The 21,135-nt window shown below is 45.7% G+C and overlaps 1 protein-coding gene across 6 annotated transcripts in view; it reads right to left on the bottom strand.

Moving 5' to 3' along the window:
* Positions 1–21,135, bottom strand: part of LOC138580787 (phosphatidylserine decarboxylase proenzyme, mitochondrial-like) — a 242,600-nt gene that overhangs the window by 141,206 nt on the left and 80,259 nt on the right. For all 6 annotated transcript variants that reach the window (XM_069651616.1, XM_069651618.1, XM_069651614.1 and 3 more), the window contains 2 exons: positions 12,743–12,973; positions 12,398–12,539 (listed from right to left, as the gene is read on the bottom strand). In XM_069651616.1, coding sequence (XP_069507717.1) covers positions 12,398–12,539; positions 12,743–12,973 — 373 coding nt within the window. The remainder of the gene's footprint in view (positions 1–12,397; positions 12,540–12,742; positions 12,974–21,135) is intronic.

A 21,135-nucleotide genomic window follows, 5' to 3' on the forward strand; every position in this document is an offset into this window, starting at 1 on the left:
ATAACTGCCTGCCCGATACCTTCAAGTGCATCCAAGTAAACAGGAAAAACAAAAGAGGTGGTGGACTGGCAATCATTCACAAGGAAAACCTGAAAATTAAAGCAAAGGCTCATTAAACATCAACAAATGCGAATCCCGAATCATACGTCTATCAACAAATCCCAGAACAAACCTGAAATTCATACTGGTATACAGACCACCAACGTACAATGGGGCCTTCATAGACAACTTCATAGAAGCAATCACCAACCTAGCTATCGAGTGTAACAAACCGTTTATACTCGGAGACTTCAACATCTGGTTCGATGAAGAAACCACAACCTCACAAAAAACTCTTACCAGCCAACTAACAACAATGGAACTACATCAGCTGGTCAAAGGAGCAACCCACACAGCAGGAAATACACTGGACGCAATGTTCGCCAACAGAAAACTAATTACCATGGCACCACCGATTCAGATCCTCTGGAGCAAGCACCTCATCATCCCCTTCGTAATCACACTGCCCTCCCAATAACCAAGAAACAAGAACAACTACCGATCATCATGAAAAGAAACTGGAGAACCATAAAAAAACTCCTAACGGAACAACAGGAGATCACCAAACCACAAACAACAACCATGGACGAAGCTGACCTAGACACTAAAATAGATATACTTCACAACTGGATCACCCCAACAATCGATGAGATCGCAAAACAAAAACTTTTCAATACATCCCGCAAAAGAGCAACGGCAAAATGCTTCACCCCACTACTAGGTGCCATGAAAAAGAAAAAACGAAAACTAGAATGGAGGCTCAATAAGACTGCGGAAAAAAATTCAAAATTCAACAACATACACGTTCATACAAAAAGGAAATACAAAAGGCAAAAAGGAAATACTATGACAACAGAATCCTCAAAGCACCAAAGACCCAAAAAGAACTATTTAAAATCATAAACGAAATTAAAAACCCACCCGGCTGCAACAACACTCCAATACCATCGAAGAAATTATGCAGTTACCCTCAACATCTACCTGTCACAGTTAATTAAAATCCTCGAAAGACATGGCCTCACATATTACAACTACGCTGATGACACACAAATAATCTACAAAATAGAAGACTCACAAGAAGACAACCCAACACTAGAGAACTGCCTTCGTGAAATATAAAACTGGATTAACTTAAACCACCTTAAACTCAACCCAGGCAAAACAGAAATAATGATCATCACAAAAAACAGAGAAGACAACCTCTACATCCCATGGCCAACTGAACTTGGTGAATCCTCAGCCCCATCATAGATTGTAAAAAACCTGGGAGTCCTGATGGACAACGACCTCGCTCTAGAGCCACAAGTAAATGGCCTAATCAAGAAATGCTTCTTTCTCCTGCGATCGGCCAAAAATATCCTACCATTACTCTCATTCACCAACAAAACAACTACTGTCATTGCCCTCATCATGCCCAGATTAGACTACGCCAACAGCCTATATCTAGGAATGCCTGAACGACTCCTAAATAAACTCTAAAGCATACAAAACGCGGCGGCCAGACTGCTCCATAAAATACCTCAAAGAAAACACATCACACCAGCGCTGAACACGCTACACTGGCAATCCATTACGAAGGTGCAGAGTTCCTCAGAAGAAAACTAAACGTACATGACACTATAAGGCCACTCAGATCCAGCAGCGAAATCCGTTTGGAACCCAAATCATACAACAAGAGAAAACTCGGAGGATCCTCTTTTTCTCACCTCGCCCCAAAAACCTGGAACGAACTACGAAAGAACATACGGAACACAGGAGATCACATACCATTCCGGAAACTCCTCAAATCATGCCTCTTAACCCCACAACCAGAAATGATGCCCATACACAGCGGAACTAGGCTGAGAGAAGAACCTACCCTGATTCCTTAAAGGGATGGTCTAGTAAAAAATGTTATTTAAAAAATAGATAGGCAACATAAAAAAATAAAATACTAGCATTCTCCGTTTTAAAACTTCCTATGTAAAATTTTGAGCTATTCAAGCTCAAAATTCGCAAAAGCAAGCACATGGGCGCATCCATTTTGTGAAATGGAGGCCCTCCTGTGCTGGCTTTTGCTTTTGCGGCACTAATGAAGGAAAAGCCAGCCAGCTGTAGTAAACAAAGGCTACCGCTGGGTTGCTTTCCCTTCATTAGTGCTGTAGGCGGAGGACGGGGACCGGAGACCAGAGCAGGAAAGCTGCAGCTGAATCTCGGTAAGTGCTATTTATTCATTTTTAAAAAATAAGCACTAGCTGCGTTTTTTTTTCTAAGTTTTCCGGGCTGGAGGAGCCCGGAAAACTTAGAAATAAAACCGCAGCTTTGAAAACGTTGTATTTATGTTTGCGGTCGCTTTTGAAGCGACCGCAAACATAAATACAACGTTATTGTGTTGGAAAACGCGGTTGTGTTGGAAAACGCTGCGGTTTTTCTTTCCAAGTTTCTCAGGAGCCTGAGAAACTTGGAAAGAAAAACCGCAGCGTTTTCCAACACAACCGCGTGTGTATCACTTTGGGTCTCCGGTGCTCCCAGGAGCACCGGAGACCCAAAGTGAAAGCCACAGCAGGCAGAAACACACGCGGTTATGTTTACATGCCGCGTAGTGTTTCTACCTGCAGCTGATTTCCCATTTGGGGCTCTCGGGCTCCCCGTGGGGAGCCCGAGAGACCCAAATGGGAAATGCTAAATGCTGCGTTGTCTGCCTAAATCTGCTTTCCCATTTGGGGCTCTCGGGCTCCCCGTGGGGAGCCTGAGAACCCCAAATGGGAAAGCAGATTCAGGCAGAAACAACGCGGTTGTTTTCCGCAATGCCGCGTTGTTTCTGCCTGAATCTGCTTTACCATTTGGGGCTCTCGGGCTCCCCGTGGGAAAGAAAAACCGCAGCGTTTTCCAACACAATAACGTTGTATTTATGTTTGCGGTCGCTTCAAAAGCGACCGCAAACATAAATACAACGTTTTTAAAGCTGCGGTTTTATTTCTAAGTTTTCCGGGCTCCTCCAGCCCGGAAAACTTAGAAAAAAAAACGCAGCTAGTGCTTATTTAAAAAAAAAAAATAATAGCACTTACCGAGATTCAGCTGCAGCTTTCCTGCTCTGGTCTCCGGTCCCCGTCCTCCGCCTACAGCACTAATGAAGGGAAAGCCACCCAGCGGTAGCCTTTGTTTACTACAGCTGGCTGGCTTTTCCTTCATTAGTGCCGCAAAAGCAAAAGCAAAAGCCAGCACAGGAGGGCCTCCATTTCACAAAATGGATGCGCCCATGTGCTTGCTTTTGCGAATTTTGAGCTTGAATAGCTCAAAATTTTACATAGGAAGTTTTAAAACGGAGAATGCTAGTATTTTTTTTTGTGTTGCCTATCTATTTTTTAAATAAAATTTTTTACTAGACCATCCCTTTAAGTCATCAACCCTTATAAAGTAAGGATATACGGATCTGCAACATATCCACTTATCAATTAAAAGACAAACCACATTGAATCATATCAAGAACACCCACAGATCAATCAGAAGGGAGAGCAAGGTATGACCCAGCAATAGCATCTGGTTACGAGGTCGTAACACAGGCAGTAATGGACCACCAACAGTAAATAAACAGGAAGGAGCGGGAATGATAATATAACACTACTACCTAAGCAGGGATAATACTCGCCCTTCTGGGTGCACTAGGCTCAATAACTTGGAGAAAAGCCTCACAACTACACCTAAGACTAGACAGTCAGGAAAGGGAAGAGAAGAATATACCTACCCAATGGACTACCGACAGTAAATAGATAGAAAGGAGCTGGTAAATGATAATATAACACCACTATCGAACTAAGGGATAATGCTCATCCAACCGGGGGTACTAAGCCCAATAAATCTACTAGAAACCAGCCTTGGTATCGCCCCAGAAACTAGACAGTCAGTTAACCAATAGAAAGAATACACCTACCCAGTATGACAACCTGATACATTAAACAAAACTACAAGGATTATGAGACATACAACCCACTAACCAAAACCTCAAATTTCTGCACACTTAATTCACACAAAAACCAACACAACCACCTCTCTCACAGCAAACCCCGCAGACTTCACCACACCACACTGCAGCAACAAACAATCAACAGATAGATCATAACAACAGCACGCAAGGACTCGCATCGATCCTATATGCAAACTCAAGCTCAGCACACAATGAAAACCGAACTGAAGCTGCCAACAGTACACCACCTCTCACTTTCCTACGCCCTCTTCACCCACTAACCCACGCCCCACCTTTTTGTTTACAGATCCACCTGAGGGCCTGGAGACCAACTCCGTTGGTGACGGTGCGCTATATAAATACCTTTAACATTAACATTAGCATAGCATAACTGTCCCAGCAGCCAACTTAGGAGCTGCACCAAAATCACCCATTTCAGACAGCGTTCTCTCCCCCTGCTCACAGTTGTAAATAAAGTAGAAATGCAACCATAACTATGCTCTCATTAGGAGACACTCTCAGATAGCCGAAGGCTCGCATGGACCCCTTCTCCCCCTTCAGGCAAAGATTTGATGTAAGCAATTACTTCAGCCGCATCTGTAAGGAAGTGGGTCGTATTTAAATGGGAGACACGCAGCTTAGATTGATACAACATTGCGTATTGTATTCCCCTTTTCCTCAGCAAGCGTTTTGCAGCTAAGAATGGGAGCCAGGCCCGCTGCACAGACGGGGTGAAGTCTTGGTAAAACAGCACTCTGGCATCCTTGTTGTGGAGATCTCCCAGTTGACATGCCCTGCGCAAGATGGGGTCTCGATTGTGATAATTCAACAATCTTGCAATTACTCGGTGCAGATTCTGCCCAGGTATGGGCTTCTGCACTGAGATTCGATGCGCTCTCTCCACTAAAAATTGAGGGGGTAAAGAGGGATCTTCCAGGACCTCCTTGATGAAGATTTCCATGAACACTTCCATGTTTTGTGCTGGTAGTGACTGCGGTATCCCCACCACTCTGATGTTATTCAGCAGAACCTTGCCTCCAAATCTTCATTCTTGTCTCTGATTTCTTTCACTTCCTTCTGCAGTCCGCAAACTGCCAAAGTCACTTCACTGCTCGTGTCCTCAATCACCCCCACTCTGTGCTCTGCTTCACGTATATGACTACTCTCCTTTTCTTTTCTCTCCTGCATGCGATCTTATACTCCATACCGTCGAGCTTAGTATGCACCGACGCAAGCCACTTTTAATTTCTGCCAGCGCAAGGCTCAACTCCGAGGACCGCCTCGCTGACTCTCCAGGTGTAGTTATGTCTGATCCAGGCTATGTCGCCACATCCAGCCCGGCTGTCTGAGGTGCAGCCATGTTGCCTTTGAACAATGCCAGCCCCTCCCTCTGCGTGAATTGCAGGCGGCTCTGCTTTTTATTCCCCTTGGCCATCCGACAACAGTACATGGGTCTCCACCTCCACTTGACCCCTTCACAGCCTGGCCAGTATCAACCTTCTGTCATCCGGTGGTGGGAAGTATGCCCAGACCGGAGCACTACCCCTCATCCGCATATGCTGTTTACCTGTCCATTGCCTACTATCTCTGATGGCTGTTACTGGACCTCCTAGCAGCACTGTCAAGCTTTTCCACTGGCGTGACGGTTCAAGTTACCTAGTCAACACCTTGAGTCAATTACGCCAGCCCTGTGCTTAGGACTTCTCCCGTCACTACGACAGGTCATCCCCACGGGCTGCGCCGTGATCTTTAGATCCACTGCAGCTCTCGTGTAGCTTTCCTGAGGAGTCTCCATTTGCTGGAATGCCTGTGCTAGCCACTGGTATGCAATGGCCTTTCACAGTTAAGCAACACCAGTGCCCACAGAAAAGTCAGGACCTCCTTGCAGTGATCAAGGGCACCGCTCCACGTCCCCCGCCCATGCAGTTATGGGTCGGCCACCACCACCGCTCCTCACCACGCATCACCGGACCACCCCTCAGAGGCACCTAGACGGCCCGGGGCGCTTCGATCCCAGCTACAGTGCCCAGCCTACGCTCCTAACACGGTCCCTTCGCTCTCGGGTGTCGGGGCTCAGGCAGGGGCAACCCAGCCATCGAGCCAATCCGCAGTGTGGGTTTGAATTCATGAGAGCAGCTGCCTCTCGCCAAACCTGGTAGAGTGCTAGATGCAATTTAGAGTTATAGGTGTTAACACACTGCTTCCAGAAATCTGCCTGATCCATATAATCTATATTATGAACAAACTCACTGCTTTATGTACTCCGTTCTCATCTTGCAGCATCTCGTCAGCACATGACGAGCCGTCTCTGGCTCGGTGGGGAGATCACAAATCCTACAATATCTTTCTGCTAAACTCAGACCCAGCTCGGGGCCCTGAGTAGTTAGGATCGGTAAATTATTGAGGCGCATTAATAGAAAAAACCGCCTCAGATGTTCTGATGGGCATAGGATTAGATAGGGTTGTGCCTTTCCATAAGTGTATAGTACAAATGGGATGAAGCTATAGCTTTTCAGACTGCTAACATGATTACAATTATTCTGCCAATCCCACAGATTGAGGCGATTGCGCATACTGGTGATCAGAACACCATTTTCCCTACCCCATTCTGGTGACCAGCTGATTTCTTCAGTCAGAGACCGAATCTGGTTTTCTAGTTTAGCCTGTCTACCAGCCACGCAATCTTCCTTAATCGTCAAAAGTAGATTATTTGTTGGTTTATTATTGAGTCTGATATGGAATTCCATTCTCTTCCTTAAAACCATGGCTTTAAGGGAGAAGATTCCTAGCTCAAGTCTAATGATTGCCATGGGGATACACTGTGGAAGGCCGAGGATTTTTCTCCAAAACTTACCCTCTATCAGTTGTAGCCACCCTAAATTCATATTTGTCAGAGGGTCTAAACCATACGTCACCATGGGGGCCAAACATTGAATATATAGCTGACGTGCTGCCCAAATTGAGAATCCACACTGTTCTCGTGTGAATTTATAGACTAAGGCTGTGAGTTGAGCAGCTTTTGTTCTGCGCTCCTGAATGCAAGTGAAATAGTTTCCTTTACTGTCAAATTCTACCCCCAGATATCTATACATATGCGTGTATTCAATTTCGATCAGACCCATCATCATTCTCGGTCTAGCCACTCTACCAGCAGTATATAACAACAGCTTTTATTTTACTATTGTTAATGACTAGTTCATTGCTTTCTGCATAGCGCCACAGCTGATTGGCTGATCTCAGGATACCGCTAAAAGTGTGATCCATGATCACCAAGTCGTCCGCATAAGCTAGGAGTGGGCAGTGGCAAGAACCTATCTTAGGGGGACAGTTATTAATCCCTAAGAGACATTTGGGTATATCTGAAATAAACAGATTGTATAATGTAGGGGCTGTCACACATCCTTGCTTTACCCCTCGACTCTGGGGGATGGGTTTGGTCACCGAACCCAGATTGTCTAACCTAACTTGAACAGTATTGTTAGAATGTAATAGCTCCAAGTAATACAATAGAGATTCAGGGCAGCCCAGTTTCCTCAGTTTGTTCCATAAGAGGGAGCGGTTGACCTAGTCAAAGGCCGCCTTAAAATCTACATATAGCGCGTATAGTGGGGGATTTGAACGGGACAAAGGGCCTCATTACGACCCTGGCGCTAAGGGGTCTGCGCCAGCGTTAGCTGCGCGGACCCCTTACCGCCAACTACGAGTTCCTGGAGCGCCATGGTCATTTTTCCGCCCGCTTTTTGCGGGCGGAAAAATCCATGGCGCTCTGGGACCTTGGTGTTACTTACGCCACCGTATTTTACGGTGGCGTAATTAACTCCTTCCCCACTCCCATTGAGCCCTATGGGGCCGAAATGGGAATGGGGAAGGGTAAATGGGTCAATGGGGACTTACCGCCCCGCCGACCTCGGAATGGGGCGGTAAGTCCGCCATCCGCCATGGCGTAAAGGGACTTTGCGCCATGGCCGGAAAGTCCGTCGATGGCGGAAAAAATCCGCCAGGGTCGTAATGAGGGCCAAAGCCTTGTTTCTCAGAGTATTCATAATAAATATATTGTTTGAAGTAGAATAGCCTGCTCTAAAGCCGCTTTGGAATTGGTCTAATATCCCAGCATTCTCTACCCATGTTAACAATTCTTTCAAAATGAGTGCTGCGAACAGTTTCCCAGAACAATCCAGCATAGATAAGAGCCGGTAGTTCGTAGGATCAGACCTACTACCTTTTTTGAAAACGGGTATGATGATGGCTGCCTGCCAAGATGACGGTATATTACCTTCATACAATACCTTGTCAAACAATATTTTCAAAAGGTTTGCCCAGAAAGGGGGATTGTTTCTCAGCACCATATTAGAGAGGCCATTAGGCCCTGGGGCTCGTGAGGTATTTAATGATTTAATTCTGTTTTGTAGATCCTCCACAGAGACAGAGAATGGAGGAATAGGGGGTTTGCTAGCCGTGGGAATATAAATCCCACAGCTGCTCCCCGTATTTCTCATTTCCAAAAAGGAGATCTATTCATCACATCCTATAGGATTAACCATGCTGGATAAAGTTTTCCCTTTCACTTTCCCTAGTATGGACCAGATTTTGCGAGTGTTCTTGCCACATAATGTTCTAACTGTATGTTGCCACCTCTCCACTTTCCTAGTGTTTTTATGTATTTTTAGCCATGCTTGGTATGTAGTCTTCAGCTTTCTTATTTTGAGAGCTATAGCCTTTTTGGGGTCGGGGCCATTTCTTATATACCTCATTTCTCCTCTGAGCATGCGCTTCCTGTCTCTGATCGCACGGTCATATTTTAATTCGTTTGAAGCCTTGCCCACCATCAGGCCCATTTTACGAGAACCGTGTAGATCAGAGAATTTACTTATCCAGTTTTCTATTTGTTCGGGTGACTTTTGCATAAACATATTTAATTGTTCAGTCCCCCACCCGCCGGATGATAGCTTAATGTTCACTTCCCGATGAGGAAACAAAAAGAGTTCTTCTCCTAGCTTTAAATCAAAAGTTCTCAGTAAGTTCTCCAACATGGATAATCTACCAAATATCTAGAAACGAAAGTCTCTTCAGTTCTATTTCCAGTTCACACTGTTAGGGGGATGGCTCCCTCCCTGTAACCTTCTCAGGCTTCTCAAAATTGGCACAAAGAGGATTGATGGGGGAATGTCTTCCTTCCCCATGCCTTTCTCAAACTTTCTGATTCATAAAAACACCATTCTCAAATATCAGGCGGAATCTCTTCCTTGCCCATGCCCAGCGATGTAGCAACATAGCAACATATCTGGTTCACTATCCTGCCAGACTTGTTGATGGAGATCAGTGTTCTTAATGGTCTTTCTCTTTTAACAATGGGTCTCTGACCCTTCTGACTTCTTAATCAAAGTTCACATAGCAATGTGTGGGTTCCAGACCCGTTTGTGTGCTTCTCGGGGCTTCGCCAACTTGATATGGGGCCCGACCCTTGAATATGGCTCTCGTGGGGCTAACCTGACTTTTTTATGGGTGCCAGACCTTCGGTTGCATGCTTCTTTGGATTTCCCCGAGTTGATATGGGTCCCTGATCCTTTTACATGGCTCTCGCAGGGCTTTGCCGACTTTGTATGGGTCCCAGGACCTCGGGTGCGTGCTTCTTAGGACTACCCTGATTTGATATGGGTCCCTGGCCCTTTTGTATGGCTCTCGCAGTGCTTCTCCGACTTTGTATGTGTTCCAGACCCTTGCCCGTAGTTCTCTTCTTCCCCCTCAGGGCTTTCACAGGACTTGCCCTGGCACTCACACTTTGCCAGTAACCTGTGTATCTGGCTTCTCATCCTCTGCAGGTATCCAGCTTCCCTTGATGCCTGTGGACCATGACAGAGTCTCTCCTTCACCCTGGTTGGAGCTTACGCCGTTCTAGTGAGGCCTCGTGCCGCCAAGAGCTCTCTCTCTCTCTCATGCGGCCCCTCATTCAGTCTCCCAGCGGATCTCCGTGGCTTTGCTCACCCGGCTATGTTTCTCTTGCAGCCTGGGCATCCTGCGACCGCTTCGCCTAGTCAGGCCGGTTCTCCTCTCGCGGTCTGCCACTGGCCTCCAGCGTCCTTCATTTTCCCTTCCCGCTGCATACACTCTGCATCCTCCAAAGGGTCTCGAGCGCTCTGTTTGCCATGCCGCTTTCCCGGAGAGATCTGCTTCAGCCCAGCGGTCTGTAGCTCTGCTTCCACAGCTGCCTCCATTTGTACAGCACTTCCTGCTTTTAAAGTTTCCACCACCATGATTGGTCCAAAAAGGACTACACCGCTCACTCTTGAAACGGGAGTCCTGCATTATTCTTGCTGACTTCCTCCTTGTCCCAGGACACAACTGATGTCTGTATGTGTGTGTGTTAATAAAGTGAGGATGTGTTTCTCTAGTTGGTCTCTTCCTTGTCCCAGTATGAAACTGGTGTTTCTTTGGGAATGTTTTAGTGAAAAAACATGGAAATTATTGACTGTAGCCTATAAAGGCTTGAGGAACAGAAGACTCATTATGAAAAGGGAATGGGGGATACCATGTCTCACTTAAGGGCGTCTCATCCCCACTCCCCGAGTCTCCTCCACCCAAGTGATCCTCCCTCGCATATCCACCCCCAGGGTCAGGATCCATGACCGATGGCCTTTCCCTGGCCACAAGGGAGGAGGATACATGGGGAAAAGAAGTGAGGACGCCCTCAGGTTCCTCACAGCACCCTATGACCAGATTAAGATTCTAGCAGGTAGAGTAGGTCATCCACCACAGGTAACTATTGACTTCCATTGTTAGTTATGGCTCGCAAAGTGATGTCTTAATAATTAACCTCTAGGAATGTCAAGTGATTTACTTGTATCCTGTTCTTTCTGTTATTGGTGACAGTTTGGGAGGACCTTACAATCACGCTTTAATTTGTTCCATCAAAGGTGGGGCTCAGAGGAACAAAGAAGGGACCAAAAGGGGTGAAGGAGGTGGAAGGGGGAAAAGCAATATGAACTGTAGTGTCCATGGGGGAAGAAGGATAGAGGAAGAGGCAAGATCCGGAAAATATTGAGACTAATACCTAAAGTGGTGAAGAAGTTTGGAAATAATGTAGAGACCTTGAAATTGAAGACTGGTGGAGGGACGCTGCTCAACATGGTTAAGAAGGTGACAGAAAGTTGGGAGTGGAAAGAAGAGTACAGAGATCAGAGATGGTTACAAAGAAAGAGGAACCGAGAAGAAAGAGACTGATTGTATATAGAAAGATTAATTGAGGAAACTGACACTTTGGACTGAGAAGTACAAACAGGTGAAGCAGAGTTGATAAACCACAAAGGGAAGAAAGGAGGGCAGAGGAAGTAACCTGTCCAGCCCAAGGACTGAAATCTTAGGTGGAGGAGCTCTAAGCAGGTTTATATGGCCACCCATATAAATATGTGTAAACAATGCCACACTTTTGGGTAGAATATAATAACCATAAACATCAGGTATAATTCAAACATTTTACTTCAATATATTGTACAATTAAAAAAAAGATAAAGACAAAAACATTATCATGAATTTCTTTACTCTCAAATTCTAATTTACTGATCCCCACACTCATCTATCCACATATCCATCCATCTTCAGACTCATTTATCCATCCCATGCTCTGTCAATAATTCTCACACACTTTTATCTATTCATTCCACCCTTGATAATTCATCCATTTGCACATTCATTCATTTATCTGTCCATCTTCTCGCTTGCATCCATACCCCCACATTCAGCAAAATGTCCATATAGCCTCACACTCGTTAATCTTTCCTTAGATGTGTACGCATGTGTACACCTTCACCTTCTCATTCATTCATACCTCCAGCCCCACACTTTCATTCATCCATTCTGCCAAGAGGACGCACAAATGACAGAAGTAGCGTTATATGTGGCCCAGTTACACTAAGTACATTACACAACTATCTCCAAATTCTTGTTTAGTAATAGCCTGCTTCTCTCTTGCCTCTTACTATCTTCCCTCTTCTGCACGTATCCTCCAGTTATGGCCTTTTAACACACTCCTGCGCTTCCCTAGTCAAGTATCACGTGGTTGCTGGTAGCCCTGCAGAGCTTCACGCTGTTCCTGGAAGTGCCGGGCATCTCTACCACTGAAAGCAGAGACCTGCTGGGCTGCTGGAACTGCCCCTGCCCATTGGGGCCCATGTACATCATCTTTGCACACAAGCGGCCACCCCACATAGAGCATCCCAATGGTCCCTCATAAATGTTCATCCGAGTTCCCAGCACCAGAGTATCATCGCTTTGCAGGTACGGTCACTTGGGAAGTTCTTGAGTTACATTTGATTTCCGGCTGGTATCACACGTTATCGGTATCACACACAATTTTATATTTGTATAAAAACAATATATAAAGACATCAAATCTTAAGGCATTACTCTGACCATCACTTACTTTTACTTCCATTGTAGCACCTTGTTCTCCAGTCCTGGGGCCCAAGGAAGGTCTCCATGGGGTAGGTGAGACCCTTTACTTGCTCCACCTGGCAGTGTCGCACTCTCCCAAAGTGCAGTATCCGTCCATCTGCAGGGCTGACCTTGAAGGATAGAAATAGAGTTGGCTACTCATGACACAAGCAAACTGTTCAGGGCAGAGCCAGTAATCCAACCTATGGTGGGGATTATGCTCCCTCTAAAGGTGGCCAGATAAGGATGTTCCTTCAGACTGACATCAGATTAATGATATTGTGTCACCCAGCCCTCCCACAGAGCCCTGCTGTAGGAAACGTTGGCCACGTACCACATTGTGTGAGTCAATAGGCCTCACAGATGGCTTAAGTTGGCGTCGAAAGAGCTCTCCTAGGTTGCGGTACTGCTCTAGGTCTTCCACGGCAGCCTCCTGCATGTTCACAGAAAAAGCCCAGACGTACAGTGCGAGCAGCGGTCGGCGTAGCCAGCCTGGGAGGTTAACTGTGTTCAGAAGACCCCAGAGGCGTGAGAGGAGGCGTGTGGGGGCTCTGCTGTACACAGCCTGTAAAAAGAAATAGTAATCATGTCTCAGTACACCACATGTAACACACCTGCTGACTGCTCATCAACACTGGTTCTGTTCAACATAAAAATGATACCCAGGGTCCAAACCTCCGTCACTGTCATCAAACTGTTCCTTGCAGTGCTCTTAAGAGCTAAAATCGTCACACCAATGTCATTAAATGTAGCTCATCCCATCATTAAGATCAAAGTAGCTCATCTCACCTTCAGTATCAGATGCAGCTCCTTCCACCTTCCATACCAAATGTAGCTCACCCTCAGATAACATCAATTGTAGCTCATCTAAGCAATGCTAAAAATTGCAGCTCCTCCTAATGCTTCCACCAGATGTACCTCACCCCACTACTGCCACTAAATATAAATGTATGTCTCAATGCCATGAACAAAAGACTGACCTTGCAAATTCCTTTTGAGAAAGCTGCACCCTCAATGTCAGTCTTTTGTTCCCTGCCCTCCCTCTGTCCCTTTGGGTTGTCCCCCCTTCTCTGCCCCTCCACACCCCACTTCCCTACTCCTCCCCTATCCACCACTAAGACGCTGTCGGCTCTGGCTGCCTTTGTTCGCAGTCTGCAGGTCGCAGAGACGGAAGCCAGATGCACAGCATGTCGCCCTTATCTATGTGACCTTTTGGGCCTCAGCCTTCTGTCTCCACGGCCTGTAAACCGCAAATACCAAATATACCGCACCAGACAGCTGACGTCACATGAAATTCAACCCATCACTGACACCAAATACATCATCCACGCAACTTACATCAATGTACCTCAATTCACCAACAACACCGAATAGAACTCCATCTAACAGCACAGCAATGACAGCTAATTCCATCAACTCCAGCTGCTATTACCAGATTTAAAACCTTTCACAACCAACACCAAAACCACAATACTCTACCACTAGAACCATATGTAGGTCATCACATTCCAGACACCACATGCAGCTATCACCACACCCACTGCTAAACACATTTCCTTCCACTGCTTTCTGCAAATATACCTGTTGAGGAGGCCACATGCACTTTGATTTCCCCAACTCCTTTTTCTTTGTGCACCGCTTTTTAACTCTCCTGATCACAGTGCCTGTTCCTTTCTGCCAAGATGTTGATATTCTGATTAAAAAGACAGCAATCTTGGATGTACCCTTGTAGTTTACACAAACTGGATGAAATGTGTGCACAGCCTAATTACAAGGCACACATATAAGTAGTGTGAATATTCACTACGTCGTCACTTCTCCCTGAGGGGAAGCCTTTTTCCATGAGGCCAGGGAGGTGAGGCTGCTACCCGACAATTCCCCTGGCGGTGGTATAATGCAGTAGGATCTCATGGGTAGGGAGGCCCCCCCCAGTGATAAGGACGGCCATCTACGGTATAGCCCTTATGAAAACATCAGACCCCCCCATGCCCTAACCTCTTTGTAGACAGTTGACCTATGTACTGTTGCAAAGTAAACCACCTGAAGGTTCTGGAAAGTACTGAGATGAAGAAGAACATCAGGAACATAGGTAGTCCTAGTACTGGGACGAGGTGGAACACAGGAACAATGAAGAGCAATACCAAGAAGGAACTGCAGCGGTATAGACTTCCACAGAGGCGTGGTTCTTTTTACAAAACTTAAGGGGAGAACCCAAAATCCACTCTTTAACCGGAATGGATACCTACCTTTGTTTTGGGAAAGACACATTTTAGTATGAAGGAAGGTAGGAAAATGGTTTAGTCAACAGTTATTTCCCATATGTAGAAACTACATCCGTTGTACCCAAAAATATATATTTTATTTTAATAATTTCAGCATCAAAAATCTCTTATAAATAGAGAAAATCTTCATATTCTTTGTAATCATCACAACATTCTAAAAAATTTGATACATATAAAGACAAAAGACTTATACACAATTTTATAAAAAATAGAAGTTCGAGAAGCAGCAAATGGGTTTCTCACATCAATACATAATTCTGCATACAGAAAGAATCCTATTAGGCTTTTAGATTAGACCTTTTATAATCTCTAAATTCTTAAAGACAATCTATTATTATTTCTAGACTGTAAACTCGACATGTTTCAGTCCTCTAGGTGGTTGTGGGACTTTCTTCAGGAGTAATCTTTGGTTGTGTTAAAAGTGGATGCATTGCTGTTATAAAATCTTCTTTTAATGAAGCTTCGAACACTAACAGGGAAAATAACTGAATTCCCGAGTGTAGTTGAGTCCTCAAGGAAGGAAGAAAAAGCCACTGAAGTTGGACGATTTTCGAAAAAAAGATAAATTCTTCTCCAAATTCCTCTGTATAGTGAGGGTGAGTAGTCCTGGTTTTCTTATTTCAATTCGAGCGGGAGTATTGCTCGTGGTCACGGGTATCACAGAATTTGATCTCTGTTTATTTAGGCTGAGAAGTCTTGGTCTCTTGTTTCTGGACGAGCCGATGTAAAGCTCATAATAACGGGTATCGTTGAGGTATGTTACAAACATACAGCCTCTCTAGGAAGAGGTTCGAAAAAGGAGACTCAACAAACACGGCGGAATCGGAACACCGCAAGTTTAAGATGAGATCGCTGGCTAAATCAGATTAACCTCAACGATACCCGTTATTATGAGCTTTACATCGGCTCGTCCAGAAACAAGAGGCCAAGACTTGTCAGCCTAAATAAACAGAGATCAAATTCTGTGATACCCGTGACCACAAGCAGTACTCCCGCTCGAATTGAAATAAGAAAACCAGGACTACTCAACCTCACCATACAGAGGAATCTGGAGAAGAATTTATCTTTTTTTCGAAAATTGTCCAACTTCAGTGGCTTTTTCTTCCTTCCTTGAGGGTTCAACTACACTCGGGAATTCAGTTATTTTCCCCACTAGTTTTTGAAGCTTCATTAAAAGAAGATTTTATAACAGCAATGCATCCACTTTTAACACAACCAAAGATTGCTCCTGAAGAAAGTCCCACAACCACCTAGAGGACTGAAACATGTCGAGTTTACAGTCTAGAAATAATAATAGATTGTCTTTAAGAACTTAGAGATTATAAACGGTCTAATCTAAAAGCCTAATAGGATTCTTTCTATAGGCAGAATTATGTATTGATGTGAGAAACCCATTTGCTGCTTCTCGAACTTCTATTTTTTATAAAAATTGTGTATAAGTGTTTTGTCTTTATATGTATCAAATTTTTTAGAATGTTGTGATGATTACAAAGAATATGAAGATTTTCTCTATTTTTAAGAGATTTTTTATGCTGAAATTATTAAAATAAAATAGATATTTTTGTGTAAAACGCATGTAGTTTCTACATATGGGAAATAACTGTTGACTAAACCATATTCCTACCTTCCTTCATACTAAAAAGTGGTTCTTTTTATGCCATAAAAACCAAAGAAGGACTGCCTATCAAGAAGACACAGCCAACCAGTACGAGAGACATAGAAGCCCGGGAAGCACAAAGGGGGCACATAGAAGGCCAGGACGGAGCCGAGAGCAGTCTGCTCCTGGAGCCAAGAGGAGAACGGGACTCCGTTGCCCAATGGTCGTCCAGATGGTAACGGAAGAATGGCAGACGGTGATGTGAACGCAAGAGGCAGCGTCCATACCGTCGGTCCAAGGGCAGGATATCCACAAGGTGAAGGCACAGAGACACAGAGATGCCCGTGCAGCACACAGAGTAGGAGAGAGACCCCAGGAGGAACCAGCCAATCATCCTGGGAATAGGCAAGGTAACGGGAGAGGCACGGGGACTGGTAGGGGCTGGAAAGTACAGGAGGCAAATACACTGTACAAACATAACAAGCAGGACTATCTTGCTTGTGTCAGTACTTGGCAAGCGAGGCAGCCAAGGGGATAAAAAGAAAAAGGGAGAGAAACAAGGGTCAGAGACCCAAGCCAAGAGAGTGATACAAGTCATCTTCTTCATGGCAGTACTTGGCACAGAAGTGAACCAAGTGGGCCAAACCAAAGAAGAAGAGAAAAAAGGCTCAGGACCCAAACCAAGAGAGTGATACAAGTCATCTTCCTCATGGCAGTACTTGGCAGGGAAGTGAACTAAGTCAGCCAAACCAAAGAAGAAGAGAAACAAGGGTCAATGAGCCAAACCAAGAGAATGATATGAGTCATTTTCCTTGTGGCAGTACTTGGCAGGGGAGTGAACCAAGTCGGCCAAACCAAAGAAGAAAAAAAACAAGGGATGGAGACACAAATCAAGAGAGTGATAAGAGTCATCTTCCCTTTGACAGTACTTGGCAGGGAAGTGGACCAAGAAGGCCAAACTAAAGAAGAAGAGAGAAGCCAGGCTTACGGACCCTTGTAGCACTCAGAGTTGGGTGTTGTAAGTGTGAAACCTAATAGGAGAAGACCAGGGGGAGGGAATAATTCCCCCTCGTAGTAAGAGATTATTTTATGATTTCCAGGAGAAGGGAGTCATTCTCCTGGTAACTCGGACTGGGAGGAAGGTCCAACAAGTCTGCGGATGGGAGTCCTTCTCGTGGGGCAATTTGAGACTGAGATCAAACGCCAGGAGAAAGGAGGCGTTCTCCTGGCCCACAAAGTAAAATATTGTTTGGCACTTGTGTGACTTGGGGAAGGAAGTCTTTCCCCCAGGCTATCTGAAACTGAATGCCAGGAGAAGGGATGCGTTCTCCTGGCCCACCAAGGAAACATTTTGTGGAACTTTGACCATAACCCAGGAGAAGGGAGGTATTGCCCTGGGACAATAACAGTACTGCTTTATTCTTTATGATATGATATGATATGATATGGCATTTGTAACGCGCCTATACACAAGTGTTTCAAGGCGCAACGAGGCGGGGGGGAACAAGGGGAGATAGACAACGATCCTACTAGGCCAGGTGTCATTCAGATCACGCAAGTGCAAGGGTAGAGGGGAAGAGAAAGTGCAAGGGGGAAGTGGAGAGGGGAGAGTGCAGTACATGGTTAATAACATACAGGATAAATAACAAGGGCCAGCTAGTGGCAAGTGCGAGATAAGTGCAGACAAGTGCTGGAAAGGGGGGCTGTAGGGATACAGACACAGTCCCGCAGTGCAGGGGGTAGCCAGGGAGGCAGTGCAGGGGAGAGTGGCTGGGCCAAGGACCGGGAACGGTGAGTGGCCCAGTTGCAGATTCAGTGCAGTTTCAGAAGTTTAGCAGGGGAGAGGGGGAGAGAAAGCAGAGGCAAAGAGGAAGGTTTTGAGGTGCTTCCAGAACCGGAGATGGTTCTCCTCAAGTTTCAGGGAGGCAGGAAGGCTGTTCCAGAAGGAGGCCCCTGCAGCGGAGAGAGATCTGCCCCCAACTCGTCGTTTGGAGAAGCGGCTGACCCTGAGGGAGTTGGAGGCGGATGAGCGAAGAGCTAGAGAAGGAAGATATTTAGGAAGAGAGAGTTGAAGGTATTTTGGCCCAAGGCCCCAGAAGGCCTTGTGGACAATGCAGAGGGTTTTGAACTTGATCCTCGCAGTCACTGGGAGCCAGTGTAGTGATTTCAGTCCTGGGGAGATACGGTCCCTGGGCTTGAGGCCAAGGACAAGTCTCGCAGTCCTGTTCTGGATGAGTTGCAAAGGGCGGAGAGTAGAAGCAGGCAGATTTAGATAGAGGCTGTTATAGTAGTCCAGCTGCGAGAGAACCAGGGCTCTAGAGACAGTGAGCTTCTGGGGGAAGGAGAGGAAAGGAAGGATACCTCAGAGGAGGTGGAGCTGGTAGTGTGATAGTGTAGTGTATAGTGTATAGTATAGGGATAGAAGTGAGGTTTGCTTGACACAGGACGGTGGACACTTTTACTTTAAAAGACAACCTGACAGTTACCTTAGATCTTTAGTTGAGGTAGGGAAACCCTTCATAGAAATAGAGAGAGATAGTTTTTTCTTGCTTTAACATTGAAAAAAAGTCTTTAGCCCAAACATGCAACCTTTCTGCCAGAGTCCTTCTTCTGCACCCTTAGAGTCGTTTTTTATTCAGTTATAGGGATCAACATCAAAGCGGTTCTCATGGGAGTGTGTTATTATACTGTGTACACTCTTCCGGCGTAAATCCTTTTGCTGCACAGATAGGTGGGTGAGATAGGGAGTGGCATTGGTGTAGAGTCCAGGTTCTTGAATGGAATTAGATTCAAAGAGATACACAGGCCAGTTAAGAGACACTAGGAAGATAAGGGGAAGGACAATGAAGGAGTAAACAGAAGGGCAAGTAACGCGTAGCAGCCAGGAAGGCTGGAGATAGGGTACTAGAATGGAGGAGCGTCCGATCAGAAGCAGAACGGCATGATGATCCGGGGAAACTGACATGTTTCCTTTTTTCCAGACATCGGAAGCAAACACGTCATCACTTCCCTAACGTAGATCAACGTGAGCATCGTCGCCAGGCCAGGCCAGGCCAGGCCAGGGATTTCTTTTTTACCCATCCCTTAGCATTGTAAAGTACTGAGTTTACCACCTGGTATAGGTCATACATGTAGCTATGGGGTGGGAAGGGTCTTCCTCGGCCCTTTACTGTTTTTATATAAACTGTTCTAGTGTATACAACTAAGGTTTGCACTTTGTGTGATTAATTTTAACCCGATAATAAAGAGTATATATTTTTAGTATATCTGTATAGTGTCCTCTTTTTTGTTTTCTATTGGGATTAACTGTACCTACCCAGCAGCCGTCTATCCTCCCTTGAGTGAAGCCGTACTACTCTGCCATAGCTATTGTGGTAGGCCAAGCAGACAGATACTTGAAGCCAAAGGATATGTATTATCTTAATCTTTATTATTGAACACTGGAATGGTAGTGATGTCCTTTAACCCCCCATCTACACTTCTTTCTGTGTTAATTTCCCTAACTTCAGAAGTCCTTGTCTCACTGGAGACAACCTATTCAAGAACTGAAGAGTCTAAAACAGTGGCCAACTGAAGTTTTAAAAAAACTATTCTTAATCAGTCCTTGCAGCTTCTGTATGTTATAACACAAAGTATTGGCCAAAATCAATATTCCACAAAATCCCAAACCATCATAATTCCATCGCTAGGCTTAAGGTGCAACATGTCATGATGTAGGTTACTCACAGTCTGTGCATTCCACACTCTCTCTACTTTCACCTGTGCCTCTCCCTGTGGGCACCTTCTCTCCAAAATCCTTGTGGTGTGCCCTTGATTCATCTTGATGTCTTCAAATCCCCCCTCCCCGCTCAGTGATCCTGGAGACCTTCAGGTCCTTCACGTGTCCTCTGTATCAGGACATCTTTGGTTGTGCTCTCAGGTTGTGTTCCCAGTTTTTTTGTATTTTTCTTAAAGATTTACAGTTCTGGTTCTCAGCGGGCTGGTTCATGGACCAGGTATTCTTAGAGTCTAACCCAGGTCCTGGGTCGGCTTCCAGTTCTTCTTGATTGGCTAATACATTTGAGAAACCTGAGGTTATCCTCACTCCTACTCCCTACGGGTCCTCTTCTAAGGTGGCCAGGGAAAGGCCATCGCTCTTGGATCCTGACCCCGGGGGGGGGGGGAGAGAAGCCAGGGAGGATGACATGTTTGGAGGGTCATTGGGAAGAGGGTATCCACAGGCGACACATGGTATCCCGCTTTCCCTTATGAGAACCAACCTAACCCTCCTCCAGCCTTTATGAGCTATTGTAAAACATCTCCCCTCATTTTTCCTCATTCAACCTATTACAGTACTGCGACAAGGAAGAGGTGACTACGAGTAGTGAACACTAGTAAGTAATTTCACCACTCTAGTACTGAGACGAGGAAGAGGCATGTCCCAAGCTCTCCTCTAATGTCAGTCAGGCAAATTCAATTGGGAACTCACACCTGCAACCTGTCAAGTGGTTGCAGGTGTACAAGAAGGGAGGAGACCAGCAGCAAAGAAACCAGCAGGGGATCCTGTTTGCATGGAGGCAGCCGTGGAGGTTCCTGCAGGAGAGCCGGGACGCCGGCAGACGGCCCCAAGGAACTGTGGTGCCCAGGACCAGGCGGGCTGTAAGAAATCCACAGGTGTGCGAGCCTCTGTGGACAGACATATGCAGCCGGAGCTGTGGGCAAAGAAAAGGAACCAAAGTAGCCACTAGCGTCCACGGAAGAGAAGCAGAGCTGCTGGAGGGAACAGGGGAGCATCCAAAGTACGAGCGGGGCTTGCGGTTGATGGAAAGCCAGCAGGCAGAGCAGAAACGGTCAAGCGGAGCTGCACAG

Source organism: Ambystoma mexicanum, chromosome 3p, assembly GCF_040938575.1.
Source record: "Ambystoma mexicanum isolate Mex_15411 chromosome 3p, UKY_AmexF1_1, whole genome shotgun sequence".
NCBI lineage: Eukaryota > Metazoa > Chordata > Amphibia > Caudata > Ambystomatidae > Ambystoma > Ambystoma mexicanum.